This window comes from Trypanosoma cruzi, genomic scaffold, assembly GCF_000209065.1.
Source record: "Trypanosoma cruzi strain CL Brener 1047053516259 genomic scaffold, whole genome shotgun sequence".
NCBI lineage: Eukaryota > Euglenozoa > Kinetoplastea > Trypanosomatida > Trypanosomatidae > Trypanosoma > Trypanosoma cruzi.
Window position 1 is genome coordinate 78,624 of NW_001849462.1, and position 19,760 is coordinate 98,383.

A 19,760-nucleotide genomic window follows, 5' to 3' on the forward strand; every position below is an offset into this window, starting at 1 on the left:
TGTGATGCCCCGAGGCATGGCGGCGCCACGTCCCTGCCCTCTGGGATCGGCTGTGCTGCGGTGCTGTTGGGACCGCGTCTGTGCCCTGCCTCCGCCGTGACCTCTTCCCGACGTGAGCACCGCCACTCCTTGCCGAGCAGCAAGCGGCTGATTGACGTCCTCCTGTCCACTCCTCGGCTGACCGGCACGTGCCACACAGATTGCAAGTGACTTTTTATGTCGGTGGTGCCATCCCTCCCACACTGAGGAGACGGATCCACCCCGACCTCCTCCGGAACCTCCACCTGGCGTGTCGACGGCAGTTCCTCGTAGAAAGACGACCAGCAGATCAACGCCGCCCTGCCCAAGCTGCAGCAGCGTCTTCTCGTCCGTCCACAATATGAAGGTACACGCCCGACGTGTCCACCATGGCACTCCAATCGTTGCAGAAGACCTCACATGTGGATTCTGCGACAGCTCCACGGTCTCCCCAACAGGTGCCTTACGCGCAGGTCATTACCAAAAATGCCAGGCGTGTTAACGAGCAAAAGACGGACAGCGCAACTCCGCAAGCTCCAATTGCAACCATGGCCCTTCAGCCACTCCGCTACGGCAACCCCACCAGTCGCTGAGCCGCCTGACGGTACACGGGAACGCCTGCCGCACAGGTTGTGGCAATGCCCCCGTCCTCGACAACTGAACATCCGACTATTGGGAACATCACCTCTCGCACGACAGCACCGTTTAAGAAGAAAAACTGGCCACATCGTTACGGGCAGCCCGCAGGCAATTAACGAACAGCGGCAGCAAATTATAACAAATAATTCCCTTTTCTCAGCATAGAAAAAACATCATCTTTACAGTCGCAATTGCCACCAATGAATTCATTGCGCAATACCGCTCTGAGCTGCAATACTTCCTGGTGTCATCCAGCTCCCTTGTCGGCACATTGATGCGAGTGGGCGCCCATCCATTCATCCCAATGACGGTACATGTCTGCGACGTCCCCTCTGCTCCAAAAGGCACGTCCCTCACCACAGCCGGGATCGACTTCGCCCTGTCCACACACATCGCCTTGTCAGAGGAGCAGGAGTACGTCAGGCTGGCAGCAAAGCACCCGCCAGCACAACACATCACAACCAGAAGCACCAGCAGCACTGCAGACTGTGGGGCGACGTGAACCAACTGACGCATGCTGTACGTAAAAGAAAATACTTCATGGCTTGACAAGAGTAAGAAACACCGACAATATCTCAAAAAGAAAAGAAAAAATACAAAAAGAGAATTTAGGCGTACGCGGTCAAAGCAAACTGCCAATCAAAAAAAAAAGCAATGGGTGCACTCAACCAAAACACAAGTAAAACAATAAAAGAAGAACACAAAAAGCCGAAGCGTGGGAAGACCAGCGCGCACACACTCTCATTACTCCCGTAAAGCAAAACACACACACAGAGGGAGAGAGAGAGAGGTCGCCCACTCAATGCAATAAAAACAAAACAGAAACAGTTACGGTGCTCCGCCCATACAGCCAGGCAGGACGGCAGCGGTGCGTGTCGTGCAAAAGAGAGCACCAACGGGCCTGCATGGGTGTGCATGCATATATACAATGGGCACATTATGTGTGTGCCTCGTGGGGTGAGGTGAGGGCGAGAGTCCATGCAAGGGGAAACACACAGAGAGAAGGAAGAGTGTGTGTGCGGGCGGTGCACGGCTCTCTCTCCCTCACTCTCACGCGGCCACCACCGCAGCCGCAGCCGCACACGCAACAACAAGAAGAAGAAGCAAAAGAGGGGAGGTGGTGTGGGGGACCGCGGTGCTGCCGTCACTGTCGCCTGTACGTGCTGTGTCATTTGTTATAGCTGTGGCTTTGACTGGTGTTTCCTTCCTGGTGCTATGTTTATTGTCACCTCTTTTTGCACCTTCTGTTACTGCATTGTTAGCTGTAGGGTTATTCTTCGGCAATCCTATTTCAGTGCCCCTTTCTGCGTCCATATTAGAGGCATCACCAACGGCTAGGGGCCGTGTTTGTGTTGATTCAGAATCACCGTCAGATTCTCCATTCCGTTCTTTTAGTGTGACGGAAACATTTTCCTTTTTTTGTGAATCATTGTTTGGCTCCACGCCGTCATTGACTCCTTGAGACGTTTGCTCTGGCACGTCATCTTCACTGCTCAGCTTTTCTTTTTCTGGTTCTGCTCTGGGGTTTTCCACTGGTTTTTCATTTGTTTTCATTGTCGCTGCTGGTGCACCTTGCAGTGAAGCTGGTATCGCTGCTCCATTTCCCTGTGTTGATGCTGGCGGCAATAAAGATCCTGGCGGTGATGATTCGCCAGTTCCTGGTCGTTCCCCTTCTGATGGCGTTGTTGCTGATGAGTGACCTCCCACTTTCGCCGAACCATTGCCTGCCTGTCTTGCTTGTCCTTCGCCACCTTGTCCATCCAGCGGCGCTTCCCGTTCTTCAAGTAATTCTCCACTTTCTTCTCCTGCACTTCCCCTTATTTGTTCTTTCTCTGCTTCTCCTTTGTCGTCCATTGATTTGTCGGTCGTAGGTGTCTCTATTTTCGGATCCTTCCTCTGATTACCAACCGCTTCTTTTTTTGAATCCAACGGTTCCCCTACTTTTTGGAGCCCTTGACTGACTTGGTCTGAAGATTCCTGTTTTCCGTTATTTCTGCCTGCGGGTTCAGACGGTGGCCCCTTTGCTGAACCCTGGCTTACATCGGTATTTTCAGAATCATCGGCCATTGACACTCCCACCGCACATACACCGCACCACAGCACGCAGAGGGCACACACCAGCAGCACACGGCCAGTCATCATCATCGCCATCACCCCCGTCACTTGCGTGCAGCCCTCAGCACAAACTAACAACACGTCAACAGAGAGTGAAAGCAAAAGGAGAGACAGAAGAGAGACAATTCACGCAACAAATGGCACGATTCCAGCACCGGCAACAGCCCAGCAGCAGCGCACACACCATGAGACAGCTGTAATCAGTGAAAGGGCAAAAACGTACACTGCCCCGCAGCAATTAAACAGCAATAAAACACTAAACAAGTAAAAACAAAGCAAAAGGAAACAAGAGTAATAAAGTTAGAAAAAAAACAAGAGCTGCATTAAATGGCTCCGGTGCAAATGCGCGCATCCAAAGATATGCGCTCATTTAAAAAATCCTGTGCTTGTCATGCATATGAGTGTGCCCGCGATGCGTTCAACGTGACGGATGTGGGAAGCAACGCGGAGCACACAGCACGGCAGCAGAAGCAAATGAAGCAAAACACAATCATTATTTTCTATTACTCCTACTTTATACATCGGACCACAGTAGACGTACACATGTCCCCGTGGCTGAGTGCTGGCACGCACAGCCCGCACACACCTCTTCAGCCCACAGCGGTGTACGCCAGCGCGGATACGGCAAGCAGCAGCGGGGCACACACCCACGCAGAGCTGCCGAGGCTGCCGTCGACTTCGCGAAGACGTGACGGTGCGCTGGTGGTCGTCGTGGTTGTCGCCTGTGTCGTAGTACTTGGTGCCTCTGGCGCAGTCGTGGTCGTGGTCGTTTTAGTTGGTGTCTGTGTTGTAGTGGTGGTTGTCTTGGCAGAAGCTTCGGCGTTCTGACCTGCTTTCTCTGCGGCTGTACTCGTGTCACTTTTTGTCCCTGTCATACCGTTCTTAACTTCTGTCGCTAACACATTGGACGTCACATTTAATTGTGGTCCAGGAACGGTCGTAACTCCTCCATCTCCAAGTACGGCAGTATTTCCCTTCTCCCCACCGGACTCCTCACCTTTCGGACCTGACTGACCGAGCGTCAGGGTTGTTGCCTGTGTTGCAGTCGTCGTCATGGTCTTCTGGGAAGAATCTTGTTCCGCCAGCTCAGTGTCCGATGCATTGGATGAGCAGCAGCACAGGGCGAGCACCAACAGGGCACACAGCAGACGGCACATCATCATCGTGAGTGTGGTCGTTCAGTGGTGTGGAGCTGATCTGCACAGTGAGGGACATGGAGAGCAACAGGGGAGACGAGAGGTGCGGCAGACACACACAGAGGGCACACCACATGAGGAGAGGGCAGCAGCCAGGCATGCACCGTACGCCGCACACCACGCACGACACACACTCCAATCCACGGCAACACACACACACACACACAGCCCTGCCGCAGCACCAACACACAGATGGAAGAGGGAGAAGCAAACAGGAGCGGCACACAAGGCTCCACCGCATGCACACACGGCGAGAGCGGTCCGTCGTGCCTGCACCCCTCACGGAGGGTACGCACACACACAGGAAAAGGTGCAGCGCACACAGCAACACAAAAGCAAAGTAGTAACAAAAAGGGAGATCCCCGCACACCACGTGGATTGTTGGTCCACGGGAAGTGCAGCCAATATTTATCGCAAGAACAGTTCAGTTGCCTTCGGCCCTCGTTCATATTCAGCGCACTCCACTTCATGCAGGCACCGCCACCACCGCAGCAGCAGCAGCAGCACGCATACGAGACAGTAAGACGCAAAGGATGGGAGGTGGCTTGGAAGGCCGCGGTGGTGCTGTCGCTGTCGGCGGTGGTCGTTGTTGCTTCGTCATTGTTAGTGACTGATGTTGTCGTTAATTCTTCCGGCTGTTTGACTGGGAATGACGTTAAAAGACAATTGTTTCCCTGGCAGTCATTTGATTCCTCTCCCTTCCCGTCGATTTCTGTGCTCGCCGCTGGAGTCGGCGGGATGCTGACAGGGCTGCCAGCACCATCTGACCGAACTTGGTCTGCTGTGTTCTCGTCCCCAGTCCCACTGCACCAGCTGCTGGGGGCGGTGCCGGCCGCATCAATCAATGGATGTGTCCGAAAGCGACAGGAACTTGCATCGACGGGGACGTCTGCACCGACGCTCGGGGATGGGGGAACAGTGGCGACAAACAGAACAGCGCATGCCGCCTCGGAAAATCCGCAGGGCGTATTGGCTCGGGCTGCGTTGTGGTCTCGCGGCGACGGAAATAAATGACGGTGCGAGTGGCGTCCTCGTCGTGCGTCCCCTCCGGCCACTCCTTGCCGTAAAGCATTGCCTGAGCACATTGGATTCCACCTGAGAGACCAATTAAAAATGTTTTTTCCTCCAAATGTGTTGTACTCGCATGTGGCGACGGCCGCCCGCAATGTCTCCAGCGGATACACCTGCGATGCACGGTCAACGCAATCCACATCCACTCGTCGTGCACCATCCAACACCATCTTTTCCTTGGAGCTACGAACAACACCGGGCACACACTCCTTTGCGGCCGTCCACGGCATGCGCCTGCGGTGAGGATCCGGAGAAAGTCCCATTCCTTTTGTGCACAAATTCATGGAACTGACGCCGTTAAGCGCGTCCAGGCGAGGGCAACAACAGCCCGCCGCAGCACTCACGAATGCCCACCTGTTGATTCCTGTGCAAAAAAAAATAGACAATGGAGGGAAAGCGTGCACAAATGCCCCAGCAAAAAAGGTCAGCACCGGTGGATGAACACTGAAGCCGTGGGTGCATGCCCCACAAATGTCTTTCCTTTTTTAGCCGCCTTCTTAGTTGCATGGAAATGACTTGCAAATGCACACGCAAGAATACAAAGGTAAAAGGCAAGCAGCGCAGCCGTTGAAACACACATACGCACATCGTATGAAACGCTTCATGGAAAGGAACGGGATGCAGGAAGAAGCGCACACAATTTCCACAGACACCCGCAATCGTGTGTGGTTGCATCTGTTCCACTCTTTGGCTCTCGATGCGTTCCTGTGCGTGTCTCGCCCGTGAGTCACAGTGCCGTAGGGTGCCAATTCCCTGCACAAACACACCTCAGGACGCGGCAGCGAGGCTCCCCAATGACCACCTCACGGCCATACCTTTTGGATATCTCATGGACCGAGCGCCTCTCGCTGCGGGTTACACCACCCAAAACAAGCAGCACAATACGCTGAGGAGTTGTGAGGGCAATCGCCCCACCATCACCGCCACCCAGATCTGGATGATTCTCCCATTTGCCACCACACCATTGAAGCGGCCCGGCGTTGTTCCCTCATGCTCCACTGTTTTGACCACAACTCGCGCCATTTGGCCTCATCGCATGATCGCGCTCCACCGATGCCAACGACAGCCCAACCCGCAGCGTTTTATTCCTGCCCGTCTCCATAATCATGCAGCTCTGCTTCAGAAACGGATCCTCGTCCGTCGCGGCGTTGCTCGCAGAGGCACTCGTGCTCCGTTTGCCCTGCGCCGACGCCGTGCTCTCTGGTTGCACGCTCCCGGCCCTCCTCGTCACATGCTCAAGATTCGCAAACAAATGGGCGTCTAACGTCAGTCCACCGTCTCGGATCAGCTGCTGCTTATTGGCCTCCGTCAACTCGTCGGTGCTGCTCGCAGTCACAAGCAACAGGAGAAGACACAGTCGCACAGGCCAGGGCATTGCGGTATCCCTCGTCAGGTGCCGCACGCCATTCAGGTATTTCCTGAGGAGTTTGTGCCCAACGGCGATGTCTTGTTCCACCCCCCGCACCTCCGCCAGTCGCTTCTCCCGGTACTGTGCCACAAGCCTCGCGCAAAAAATCGATGTGCAGCGACAGTCCGGCTTGCCTCTCCCGAAACTCCGGCGGAGCCCGCACCGCACTGCTCAACTCCGCAAGATTGGCCTTCGGCTCCACGCCCTGCGCCAATCCCGGGTGATACGCGTGGAGTTTTTTCAGCGCCACCGAAGGCTCCTACACGCACTGCGCAAGAAAACAATGACGGTAGGAGCACCAGTATACATCTTCCTCATCAATTACTGCCGCTTCGAGCCCTCACCCAGACGATTCCTACAGGTCTGCTCATACAAGTTATTCTCCAGCGGCATCAGGTCATCAAGCACAAACTGACATGTGCGTTGGTGCATCAGCGGCGTCACCGTGACACAGCCCCAATCAACGATGATCCGCACCGGGTTGCCGCAGCTGTCGGCGCCACTATGTGAAATCCGGCTCGTCGTAGCAGAGCCTGAAAAGCCCTCAAAAAAGGTCCTGGCAAACCCATGGCAGATGCTGCCTCTGTTTTTTTTGGCAAATGACAGGCACACCGTTGTTCATGGCGTGAAAAGCCGCCACAATAAGTGACTCAGCAACGTTCAAAACGGATTCTCGAGTCGGCGGCGACAGTGGCGACAGCAGCTGAAAGAACTCATTCTGCATGCTGGGGTGGAACACCAGCACTTCAGTGGCGGCGAAGTCTAACATACTGTCCTTCAAACGCATCGCCCTCGGCGCTATCCGAGCCCGCACCAGTTGCTGAAGGCGGCGATGCGGGGTGCACCACAACGCAAAGATGTGTGCATCCCTGTACGGGACCTTTGCCATCCAATCCTCAGCCACGCGGCTCACAGACGAATCCTCCACGGCAAAAAAGTAGCGCGCAGGGCTGCTGATAACCGGCTGCCGCGGCGTCATGAGGTCCCCGAGCAGCGTCACGCCGTGCTCCATGAGATCATGGTGACGCAGTGAGCAGCTCAGCGCAGACGCAGCATGGGCATCGCAGTAAAAAACTTTGGACAGTCCATGAACGGCGTCAAGCATGTGATGGAACATATGATCCCGCACACAACCACAAACGCCATTGCTGGACTCACGCGGCTGCCAGCTTCCGTCGGCCTTGACCGCACCAACCCGCCCCGCATACCATGTCAATTAGAAGTCACACAGACAATGTGCTTGGATATGCGTGTGTGTGTCTTGTGTGCACATTTCACTCGCACCGGTGTATGTATGTGCATCTCAGAAAACCTAACAAGCACACAAGCAATGCCATAATACCATACGGCTGTCCACATCGGCAACCAACACAAGAAGAGATATGTGGATCGTAGATACAACCAATTTCAAACACAAAGTCAGACGGAGTACACACAGCACATGCATATGGAGAAAGGGAACCATTGAAATGGATGTTTTTCTATTGGGCTTCCAGTGCTGATTGCAGGCCACGCAGAAGGAAGCGCAGTCCCCTTGCAGCGCAACGCCGACCACACCGCAAATCGATAGAGTGTTGCCACGGCAGCAGCAGAGACAAGCAGAAGAAGCAGCGTACAGGGACAAGCAGCAGCAACAGTGTCATCACCAGGAGTCGGGGACGGGCCTGCTCGCCGTCCGTCTCGCTGCTTCGATCCCTGCCGCCGAGAGAAGATTCTCGCGGTCTGTCGGGGTATCCTGGCCGGATCCACTTCTCCTCTTTCAACGGATTCTTCTGGGGAACAGCCGTGTCTACATCCTTCGGTGGTGTGCCGTGGTCGGTCTCAATGCTCCCCGCAACGGTGACGGATGCCCCTGGCAATCCTCGTTCAGTAGATGCCGGTGAAACCGTCCTGCTCCACATGCTCTCTCCTCGCCGTCCCACGGAACCACCGGAAGTAGGCTGCCGCTGTTGGCGGATATCGTGCACACCTGCGCGTGGTCACGGCAAATAGCGTTTCCCTCAGCGTACGGTCGAGTGGTCCACGCAATCGTCGCTCCGTCCGTGCATGGAACACAACGGACGTCACCCTTTTCAGTCACTTCCAAATGCACCTACATACTGAGGCACCTCAATGCCGCTTGCGCTACAGCACTCGGATGTGTCTCCTCCGGGTCCCTCGCATCCGTCGTGTTGGTGGGAAGCGTGTCCAGACACCACGAAGATGACTCATCCCCAGGCATCGCAGAAAAATATTCTCCCCTCCAAATAACAGCGGCAGCATCCCTCACATCCAGTGCGGGATCACTGATGGGGCAACTGTCCATCGGGCGTTTTGCTGACATTTCAAGGATACTCCGTCTACACCAACCGCTGGAATACCGTTCCGACGCGCAGCACCTGGCAGAAACGCCCAATGCGCAGAGCATGTAGCAATATTCACTCATGTTCAGTGCGGAGCACTTCCTCTGCAGCAGCCGGCGCCCACAATCGGTGCCATCCACTCATCCCTCGTGTGGCGCTGCGACCAGTGCGACTCCAGCGTCCTCCCGCTCCCATCGTCATCCTGCAGCTCCATGCCATCAATGTCGTCGCAGTCGTGGTGCTCCCCTGCAGGCATCGCGGAAGTCGCCGAGTGCACCACCGCCAACAGCGCCCTGCCACGCAAACCGGCAACATTCCTCACCGTGCTGCGGCCTGCCATCTGCGGGCAGGTGAACCCGAGAGCATGGGCCAACAGGTGCGCGGCGATGCGGGTGGCGATGCATCCGTGAAATAAAACTGACAGAAAAAGTGCATGGCGCCAGCGACTGGACGGCCATCCTCCAGCGTGGCGCACGGCAGTACCCACACACCGCCAAACGCCGCAGCCACGTACAGCACCATGACAGCATTGAAAACACCAGCGGAACGATGCCCAGAAGTTACCGTAAAACAACTGCAAACGCTGCCCGTGGCAAATGAGGACACAGTCAGCGGACCCTCCAGTGGCTGGAAGAGCAGACGATCCGCATGCGGGTTTACAGCAGCAGGGACAGTCTCCTCGGCAAGGATGTTCTCGTGCGCAGGGGTCAAAGCACCATTCTTACAGCCAAACGCGTCGTCCAAAGAATTTACTGCGCAACGCCAAAAGAAGCCGCAGTCCTTCCTGATGTCACACAAGTCTTTTTTTGACGTCTTGATGCGGAAGGGCACCTGTCGGTCCTTCCGGATCCCGCTGCACATCCGCAATGCATCCTGCGCCCTGAGATGCATTCTCCTCACCGTAAACAAGATAAACCTCGCCGTGGGAGCGCACCACATCGTCTCGAAATAAGGAACACTTCAGGATGAAAGCAGGACACCCGCCGACAAATCACATCGCACAGATCATCAATAGCAGCACCAGAGGCGATGCAGACCGCATGGTGACGTGAATCACAGGACTCATTTCATAAGCCAAAGACAATCTTAATGACTTTACAAGAATACAAGAAACTGGCGCTTCCTCAACAAAAACAAAAACATATATAAAAAAGAAAACTCCAGTGTCCGCATCCAAAGCATGCAGCCGATCAGAAAGTGCAACGTGTGCACTCAACCACAACACAAGTAAAACAATAAAACAAAAAGCCGAAGCGTGGGACGACCAGCGCACACACTCTCTCATTACTCCCGTAAAGCAAAACACACACACAGAGGGAGAGAGAGAGAGGTCGCCCACTCAATGCAATAAAAACAAAACAGAAACAGTTACGGTGCTCCGCCCATGCAGCCAGGCAGGACGGCAGCGGTGCGTGTCGTGCAAAAGAGAGCACCAACGGGCCTGCATGGGTGTGCATGCATATATACAATGGGCACATCATGTGTGTGCCTCGTGGGGTGAGGTGAGGGCGAGAGTCCATGCAAGGGGACACACACACACAGAGAGTGAAGGAAGAGTGTGTGTGCGGGCGGTGCACGGCTCTCTCACACTCACTCTCACGCGGCCACCACCGCAGCCGCCGCCGCACACGCAACAAGAAGAAGCAAAAGAGGGGAGGTGGTGTGGGGGACCGCGGTGCTGCTGTCGCTGTCGCCTTTCTTCGCCGTGTCACCTGTTGTGGCGTTCGTGGTTGCCGCTGTTGTGGAACCTGCATTCTGAGAGACTGTATCGTATTTGTTGGTTGATGCGGCTTCACCATCGGAAGTCGTTCCGGGTGTTGTGGCGCCTTCAGTGGAGGGTTTGCTCGGATGATTGGTGGGCGGAGTTTCTTCCGTGCCAATGTCAGTCCCCACAGCTGTAGTTGTCGCGGTGCCGCCGCTGTCGCTTTTCTTTGTTGTCTCACTCATTTCCTCAACTGTCGCGACTGACAATCGTGAACCTTCTTCTTCACCCGTTGAATCGACAGCTTTTTCGCCGGTGTCATTGTTCTGTCCAATGTCTCCTACCACAGACTGTTGAGAATTCTTCTTGCCAATGTCGTTTTCGTGGCTTTTTGTGTCAGCACGGCCAGCTGCAGGAGTGGATGGTGGAGTTCCACCCGGTGAGGTGTTGTGTAACGGAGGCAGCAGAGAACTCGACAAATCTTGTTGATCTTCACGAACTGACAAAATTTCTCTTGATGGTGTTGTCGTTTCAACTCCATTAGGTCCATTCAATGTTGTCGGATGCAAGCCTTCATTGTTATTCAACTGCTGGCCCTCCACAGACGTCAGTTTGTCTTCAGGCTTTTTTAGCTCAATAGTTTTTCCATCCAATTCCCCTTCTTTTCCAGCGTCTTTGGCAGCACCTTTTTCTTTTGCCTTTTCTACCATATTACCACCTTTGGTTCCTAACTGAGTTTCTTCACGAGGTGGGGACGGATCTTGTTCTTGCTGAACCTCTCGTACTGAGGCTTCTGAGCCTGGTGCGTGTGATTCTGGCATTTTAAAGCCTGATGAACCCCGTGGCTGTCCTCCGTCCCCCTCAATTGCACCGGGCACTTCAGACTGAGAAACTAAGAGTGCTTCTTGACATCTGCCGGCACCGCACCACAGCACGCAGAGGGCACACACCAGCAGCACACGGCCAGTCATCATCATCGCCATCACTCCTGTCACTTGCGTGCAGCCTTCAGCACAAACAAACTCCCCGTCAACGCAGAGGAAGCAAAAGAGGAGAGACAAGTCACACAGCCACCGCACCGTCCCATCGAGCAATGAGAGTCACGCACCACAATCAAAACAAAGGAATGCCCCTCGCCGTGCACCGTTCCTCACACTCCCACAGTCACCATTACTGTTATTCCCTCTTCTCAGATCCTCACAGGCACGCCACGCTCACTTCAACACGCGGCCCTCCAGCACAGGCCTCAGGATCGTCGGACCCTCCCAGCACACGCAGCCGTCATGCGCTCCCGCTGCGCCGCAACGTACGCCAGCTCCTCCCAGTCGAACAGCTCCGTGTCCTCACAATCGTCGCCATGCCCCGGCGCACAACACACACAGCGCCACAGTGTCGTGGCGCCTCTGCTCCACAATCATGAGCAACGCCAAACGCGTACTGGCCCACGTGCTCCATGCACTGCAACCACACGCAGATCAGGCTGGCCGTCACGCACTGCACCTTGTTGTCCTCGTTGTACTTGTGGTTGGAGCAGACCCTAGAAGCCTCTCAATCCACGGCCTGCTGCTGCAAGAGACTGCCGAGAGGTGCCACATGTATGGAAGATCCAATGTGCGGAAACAGCGGCCACTCACGCTCCATCACGCATCTCTGCTCCCTTCACTCACCCACACACACAAAAAGACGGTGTCATGGGGAAAAGATGCCCGCAGCACAGCGCATACACAAGGGCACATGTAATAGCAACGCCATCCAAGTCGCACCGCAAGATAGTGCCATGCGCAGAGAAGAAACAAGGCAACGAAAGGAGAGCATCCAATTACATACCGCAGTCCTTCAGTTCTGTCTTCCACTTTGAAGCACTGTCCATGGCAACCAATCCAACAGAAAACGTGCGGTTGTTGTCCGTGACCCAAAGGCAGAGCGCAGTGGTCCTTTTCTTCCCCGAGGGATGCCCTCTCTGAGTGCACAGCATGACCCTCCTTTCCTCAATGGTCGCGGTGATGAGGGCATCCACGCGCAAGCTTTCCTTCTGAGGGACTCCCGATCGTGCGTTGACCCACACGGCTGAGAGTGTCCCGATGGCCTCCGTCCACGCTGTCCCCATGCCACGCGACTCCCACACCCTCTGCCTATTCTCGCAGTCAACACTCATGAGAAGTTATCCCTCCCATTCGGTGACGCGGGGGTTAAGGCATTCCGCACGGGAAATGTCCTCAGAGAGCGCCCAGGCACTGCCGTTGTCCGTCGAGTAAATGATCGCGGAGTAAACGTCTTCTGCTTCATCCACCGCCATCAGAGAAAACACGAGCGTGCCATCCTCCATCACAACACCTGCGCCACCAGAAGCAGTGAACTCCGTCCAGTCACCTTCGTGAGAAGCAGAAGAGATCCGTTTCAAGAGTGGTTTGGGGTCGCCACATTCGATCCACTCACTCCGCTTGCCACCCGTGGGATTCGTGACATCGCCCACAAACAGTTTCAGCTCCAAGCCGCCCTCTCTCCAACACCCACCTTCGTAGGACACATCAGAGCCTCCCGCAAGAGGAAACACTCCGTTGCCCTTCGTGATTGTTGTGAGGCAGAGCACAACACCCAAACTCTCCTCTCCCTCCGCTGCACCAGGTACAGTGTGTGCCATCCATGTATCCTTTTATTGAACTCACCAACAACAGTGGACCAATTCCACACAGAGTCGATGTACCCCGCAACAACATCAGAAGAAAAGGGCTTACTTAATTGACCAAGTTGATATTCGGCATCCATGTGACCCTAGGCGAAAGCAGCAATTACTCCACCAGCACTGACGAGAGAGGGTGAAGCAAATGAATCCCTCGTCGTAACCGGAAAAATCCCATCTGTCGGCTGCACCAGCGTCGTCCGCAGAACAAATAGATCGACTCCCTGGAGGTAACTCAACATTTATTGAACCACTCATCGCATCATCAATGGCATCCTCCTTTGGCTCGGTGACAGGCGTGGGCCTTCTTTCGGGTGGTGCCGGAGCCACATTGATATTTTAAACGTGAGCAAACTCAGGCCTCGTCCCGGACGTGTTGGTCGCCGTGTTGGATGCGGGACTCGGATCGACGGTGTTGGGTGCGTCAGCCGCCGCAGACCGTCGCCAATCCGCGTTCTGACGTGACGGCTCAGCATTAACTTGCATCGCAGTTGTCTCGCCAGATTTTGTGTCATCCTTCCCTTCACGGGGTGGCAGCAACTGACGGATGCCCGTCCGGTCAGCATCGCTGCTCCGTGCAGGCGGATGGATGGCTCCATCGGGAGAATTGACGCCACCACAATTCATAAGGGCCGGCGTATTTATGCGTCGTCACATTCATCGTGAAGGCAACGGTGGCCCCTTCCTCCTTCGTTGCACAGCTGGCAGCACAGTTGCTACATGTGTGCACCGCACTGGCCACATGGCACACAGCACCCAGCTCACCATTCCTGCCATGCATGCGCACACCAAAGCCACTGAAAGTATAATTCTCACACTGAGCCTCAGCACTGGCAGCAGAACACTTCCTCCACACACACGCGATAGCTCAGGCTGCCGTCACTCGGAGCACACGACACATCCATCGGCACAACCACCGCGTCCGCATCGCCAGATACATCTCCACGACTCCCAGCAGCAGCACACACACGGAGCAAGCACCCACCACAACAGCCACACGCGCCAGTGCACCCTCATCCATCCATGACGCGGCAACAAAATTTCCCGCCATCCCGTCCTCAATGGGACACGGAGCCCAACTCAACGCATCCACACGCGGTGCATCACACCCGCAGGAAATTAGACGCGGGGTGCGCGCTCCCTCTCCTCCCTTCTCCTCATGGCCACGGAAGAAGACAACAGCCACACGCAACTGCCAGCATGCACCGCAAAAGAAGCATCCAAATCCACTGCAATGTGCATCTTGTGTGTGTGTGGTTGTGTGTGCCTGCAGCAACACAAAGCAAAGAAGTAGAAAAGGGAGCAGAGTATGTGAGGGGACGCACAAAAATGTACAGCGGAGACGCATAGCGGAAACAACAAGAAGAAGACCGCTCAAACTCATGACTGCAGTGCAGCCCAAGCAGCGGCGATTCACACAAGATTTATCCAAAACGAAAAAAAGCTTTCCCCTCGTCTTATATAAAACCCCATCACACAAAATAATTATAAATAAAAAAAAATCGTCCATTACTGTTCCACACAATTTTAAAATTCTGCCTTGTGGCCACACCAAACTGTCTGTATTTATTTTGCCCGCAAAAGAAAATTAAAAATATATTTAAATGTCTTTCAACCGTCCGACCCTCCGTGTGTCCGCACAGCGTTTATATTTCATGCGGTCATCTGCGTGTTGCTGCTCCCCTCAGCCCTCCCATCGGCGTGTGAGTGCGGCCCGCAGAGCACAGTCACTCGTGTGTGGGGACTGAGAGAAGCACGCAGACATGACGGGAGTCGCCTCACTCCATCGGGAGAGTGAGCGCAGCAAAAGAAAAGAAATCATCAGAGGGGAGAGAAATGCTGACGGGACTGCCAGCGCGTAAAATAAACACAAAAAAAAATCTTAAAAACACGGCGGCAGGGTGTGGCTGTGTGTGTGGCGCTGCGGGTGTCTGCCCGCCCTGGCCGCAAAGAAAACAAAACAAGAGGGAAGAAATGTGTGCTCCGCCCCACAGGCCCTCGTCGCACGCCCACACGTCACGGCTCCCTCAGCGCGCCGTTCGTCGCGGCCCCGCCTCATGCGTGCAGCAGGCGAGGCGCACAGGGCCGTCGTCGTGAGCGTGTCGGTGGGTGTGCGAGTGGAGCAGTTGGGCGGGAACACACGGCACCCCTCACAGGAAGAGTGCAGCAGAAACAATTAAAGAGGGAAAAGCAGAAAAGAAAAAACGTCCATAGTGATTGCCCCAAAAGCAGAAAAAGTGTTGGGGGTATGATGGAATAGAGATAAAAACAGAAAAGAGTTTTTTAAAAGAAAAGACGCCCAATCGCACAACAAAGAAAAAAAGACAAATAAATTAAAATCGCACAGCAAAGCAGACAAGGAGAAAAGTTAATAAAAGTTATTTAACGAGAGAGGTTCATTACCAGGTGTGTGTGTCGCTGCTGGGGAGGTCGCAAGTGTCCCACGCGGCTGCCAGTCACGCCTCACAGAGCCGCAAACCACCACAGTCCCAACAGAAGCAGAAGCAGCGATGGCAGCAGTTCGCTTCCGCAATGATTGCTGGCATCACCGTGTGCTCCACCGTCAAGAGCGGTACCTTCATCCGTTTCTCCTTCTTCCGCTGTTTGTGGAATAGAAAGTTTGATTGTGTTAAGCACAGTAAGCTCAATGTCACTCAACGGGCGGTTGTACAGCAGGACGTTCGTCACCGTCACGGACACGCCTTCTCGGCTCCCCGCGCTGTCTCCATCCCCTCCAATGTAGAAGTGTGATATCCCTTTCGAACCTTTATCCTTCAAATCTAATGGCGCACCTTCCACACGCCTACCATCAACGTACGCGGAGCTCTGGTTGCCGTTCCGTAGCAAAATTACCACGTGGCGTTTTGTCCCCGGTTCCCAATTGCTGCTGAGCTCCCCAGATTTAGTTGTTCCGTCACCGCACAGTAGCATCCACTTCTTTCCGTTGTTGTTGTACGACAGTCCCAGGAATAGAGTCTTCCCATCATTCATCTTCTTCGCACCCATCAAAGGAACGGGAGTATCACCCTCCTTCGGCACCTTGTCGATGGACACCGTCGCCACAAGAGTGAAGTTGTAGTTCGCAAAGTGGTACAGCTGATTCTCCCCCTGCGCGCCAACGGGCCACTCCGCCCACGCTCCCCGGAAGGTCACGCCATCGGAAGGCTCTGCCTTTGCTGCACCGTTCTTTACTGTGGCGTTCACCCCAAGGTACTCGTCCCTCCATGTGTTATAAGAGAAGTTGCCGGACAAAAAGCCTACCAGCCCATCCGTGATCTTATCAGTGCAGGCAGTGTCAGCTAAGGGATCCTTCTGAGCAAGTGAAGTGGTGCACAGCTGACAGACACGTTCGTCCACTTTCTTCCAGGTCGTCAGCACATCCTTCACACGCTCCAGCTGCGCAGTCAGAAGCACAGAGACCATACCGAGTGATGGTTTGTTCTCATCGCCCTTCTTCTTCTCGTACAGTGCAATCAACTCATTATTATCTCCAACTTTGTACAACAGGGCGCTGGCGGCAACCTCATCGTCTCCTTCCACAGATGCCAGCCCAATATCAACAATGTGCGTATTGTCCGTCAGCCAAAGATGGAGTACGCCCTTTTCCTTTTCCTTTCAATTTTCTTCGCTCTCAGTCTTGGCATACACAGGCAGAGTGACGAGCATCACGTCCCTGTCCTCAATCTTCGCTGTGATGAAACCGCTTCCAACGCCCTTCACATTTCCCTCGTGTTTGTTGCCCCACACGCGCGAGAGTGTCCCGAGTGCCTCCGTCCACGAATCCCCCTTGTCACCGGACTCGTACACCCTGCGGCGGCCATCATCACACGCAGTCATCATCATGAGTTTTCCGTCCTTCCACTCCACGACGGAGGGATCACCGCAGCCACCGTCAGACATCCAATTCGACAGCTTCCAACTCTTAGTATCCTTCAAGGAGTGAATGATCAGAGAAACGGCCTTTTCATCGTTTTGTGCTTCACCCTTCTTCTTAGTGCCTTCCACTGGGAACAAAAGCGTACCGTCATTCATATGAACACCCGATCCACCGCCGCCAGTCATCCCTGTCCACGATTCTAGTTTGCCAACAGATGCCCGCGAGACATCGTCATTATCTTTCCATTTGATTCTTTTGCCACCGCCACTTTCATCAATGACTTCCCCTTTCACCAGCAATAATCCCCCATCATTTGCTCCGCTCTTCTCACCAGCAGCATCTTCACTGCTATATTTCCCAACAAGCATGTAAATATCACTTCCCTGCACAACTGTTGTTGGTTGGCTCACATTTACCCTCTTCACTCCTTGGGAGACAGCCTGATCCGCTATACGGCAGGCACAATTCTCTTCTTCGGAAGAACATTCCTCCAGCACTTGTGTCGTTACTGCAGTTGTATCCAACTCTTTTGGGTTTTTTTGATCAGCCAATACCAGGAGCTCCGAGGCAATCCCAGTAAAAACGTTCTTGCCGGCTTCCGTGCACTGCGCCTCGGCAACGGCAAACACATCACCATCTATCTCAACAAGACCGGGAACACGAAGCAAACTCACTGTTTCTTCATCTTTCACGTCTCTCCAAACATAACGTTCCCCCTTTGAAGATCCCGAAGCTGAAGGCACGTCCTGACTGGATGCAGCACCACCGGTGCAGCACATCATCACGACGAGGAGCAGCAGCACCGCGGAAGTAAACACACGCCGGGACATGTTGGGCCTCTGCGGCTCACTCTCTCTTCCTTCCCTCCTCCTTCCGCTGGATCCGGTCACGCGGCGACGGTTGTGTGTGCGGGATGCCATGACTGCAGCAGCACGTGAGAGCATATAAATATGTGTGTGGGCGGTGTGTGTGCCGTTGGTCCTTTCAGAGCCTTGCAATTTCACACTGGCGTTTAGCGCTTGTTTGCTTTCTTCGTAAGAGAGTGAAAGAAATGAGGAAAAACAGGATAATAAAAAGAAGGAAACAGTGAACACCGTCACCCATCCACAGTGAGTGGCACCATCACCCGCACTGCAGTCACTCCCAACAACAACAACTCACGCAAACAGACACACGGAACGAGAAGAAAGAACAGTGCACCGGGAACACACAGCGACTGCCACCACCAGCAGCAGGAGGGGTGACAGAGAGTGCGTCATTATTCGTCACGCGTCAGCACACGTTGAACAACCAGAAAAACGCCCACACACAATCAACCAGCGAGATGCAAAAGAGCACAGCCGCCCTCGAAACACCGACACGCTGCCGCCGGTAGTTTAATTCCTGTCCCTCCATCGCACCCGCTCCGCCGCTGGCGCACATCACCCCGCACAACCGAAGAATCCGCCACCTGCCGATGGAAAGCAAAAGAGGCACAATGAAACGTGCTGCAGGTGGGTGGCAAAAAAAAAAAACAGCACTCGTCCCAGCCACCCTCACTGCCACACCACTCACTGGCTGCACGCTGCAAACATAACAACAGCAACATGTCAACGAGGCAAATCGCATACTCCTTCCCTCCTCGCAAAGAGCAACCGCCGCAGCCACAATCCCGTGCGTGCGTGCATTCTCAGCGTTTTAAACACGGCATGGCGTGTGCATGTGCTTGTGTGTTTGGCAGCGCCTATACTTGCGGAGCAGCTGTGCGCCCCAAGAGAGTCTGAAGAAAGCAACGGCAGAGAGAGGCAGATAGCACACACGCAAATTACTCATATCATCGCACACACACACACACACACGCAGCCGCGGAATGGATGCACTCAACCACAAAATCAAAAAGGAAAACAAAACAAAAAGCCGAAGCGTGGGACGACCAGCGCACACACACTCTCATTGCTCCCGTAAAGCAAAACACACACACAGGGAGAGAGAGAGAGGTCGCCCACTCAATGCAATAAAAACAAAACAGAAACAGTTACGGTGCTCCGCCCATGCAGCCAGGCAGGACGGCAGCGGTGCGTGTCATGCAAAAAAGAGCACCAACGGGCCTGCATGGGTGTGCATGCATATATACAATGGGCACATTATTGTGTGTGCCTCGTGGGGTGAGGTGAGGGCGAGAGTCCATGCAAGGGGACACACACACACAGAGAGAGAAGGAAGAGTGTGTGTGCGGGCGGTGCACGGCTCTCTCACACTCACTCTCACGCGGCCACCACCGCAGCCGCAGCCGCGACAAGAAGAAGCAAAAGAGGGGAGGTGGTGTGGGGGACCGCGGTGCTGCCGTCACTGTTTTGTGTGCTCGTCGTATCAGTTGTGTTGGCGGTTACTGTCGTTGCTTTTGTATCTCCTCCAGTTCCTTCTGAGCCTTTTTCTCGGTCTCTTTGTGGTGTGGCCGCGGTCTCAGGCGACGAAGCATTTTTTTTACCTTCACTCGTGGCGTCTTCGCCATCCTGTTCGCGGGAATCAACACTGTCTTCTGTAGGTGGTGGAAGATTTCCTTCCGCTATTCCCGCAGGCAGTGTGTGCTCTCCGTTAACTGTTGTGAGTGCGCCCTCTACTGTTGTTGTATTTTTGTCGGGCTCCTTTTTTCCTTTCACTTCCGTTTGCGTTAGATTGGCATTTGATTCCTGACTGGTGGAGGAGAAAATGCCTCTGCAGGTACAATTGGCT

At 54.4% G+C, this 19,760-nt stretch overlaps 5 protein-coding genes and 5 pseudogenes across 5 annotated transcripts, besides 3 other annotated features; all 10 read right to left on the reverse strand.

The window, feature by feature from the left end:
• Nucleotides 1–19,760: part of a sequence feature (areas not merged during assembly with more than two copies in the genome that could not be assigned to a particular haplotype) that runs on past the window's edge.
• On the reverse strand, nt 1,708–2,808 carry Tc00.1047053504155.160 (mucin-associated surface protein (MASP), putative; the record flags this gene model as incomplete). The annotated part of the gene is made up of 1 exon (XM_812755.1): nt 1,708–2,808. One exon carries the CDS (start codon nt 2,806–2,808, stop codon nt 1,708–1,710), a length of 1,101 nt encoding a protein of 366 aa, XP_817848.1.
• On the reverse strand, nt 3,363–3,935 carry Tc00.1047053504155.170 (mucin TcMUCII, putative; the record flags this gene model as incomplete). The annotated part of the gene is made up of 1 exon (XM_812756.1): nt 3,363–3,935. The coding sequence occupies one exon, from the start codon at nt 3,933–3,935 to the stop codon at nt 3,363–3,365; it is 573 nt and encodes a 190-aa protein (XP_817849.1).
• On the reverse strand, nt 4,666–5,379 carry Tc00.1047053504155.185 (annotated as a pseudogene).
• On the reverse strand, nt 6,230–7,639 carry Tc00.1047053504155.200 (annotated as a pseudogene).
• Nucleotides 8,540–8,872, reverse strand: Tc00.1047053504155.210 (uncharacterized protein; the record flags this gene model as incomplete). Its single annotated transcript, XM_812757.1, has 1 exon — nt 8,540–8,872. The coding sequence occupies one exon, from the start codon at nt 8,870–8,872 to the stop codon at nt 8,540–8,542; it is 333 nt and encodes a 110-aa protein (XP_817850.1).
• Nucleotides 8,901–9,620, reverse strand: Tc00.1047053504155.221 (annotated as a pseudogene).
• Tc00.1047053504155.230 (mucin-associated surface protein (MASP), putative) lies at nt 10,386–11,474 on the reverse strand (the record flags this gene model as incomplete). The annotated part of the gene is made up of 1 exon (XM_812758.1): nt 10,386–11,474. The coding sequence occupies one exon, from the start codon at nt 11,472–11,474 to the stop codon at nt 10,386–10,388; it is 1,089 nt and encodes a 362-aa protein (XP_817851.1).
• Tc00.1047053504155.250 lies at nt 12,347–13,522 on the reverse strand (annotated as a pseudogene).
• Nucleotides 14,650–14,674: a sequence feature (AT_rich).
• Nucleotides 14,756–14,777: a sequence feature (AT_rich).
• Tc00.1047053504155.280 lies at nt 15,635–17,992 on the reverse strand (annotated as a pseudogene).
• On the reverse strand, nt 19,292–19,760 carry Tc00.1047053504155.293 (mucin-associated surface protein (MASP), putative; the record flags this gene model as incomplete). The annotated part of the gene is made up of 1 exon (XM_812760.1): nt 19,292–19,760. A coding segment is annotated over one exon (469 nt), but the record flags the coding sequence as incomplete, so codon positions are not given.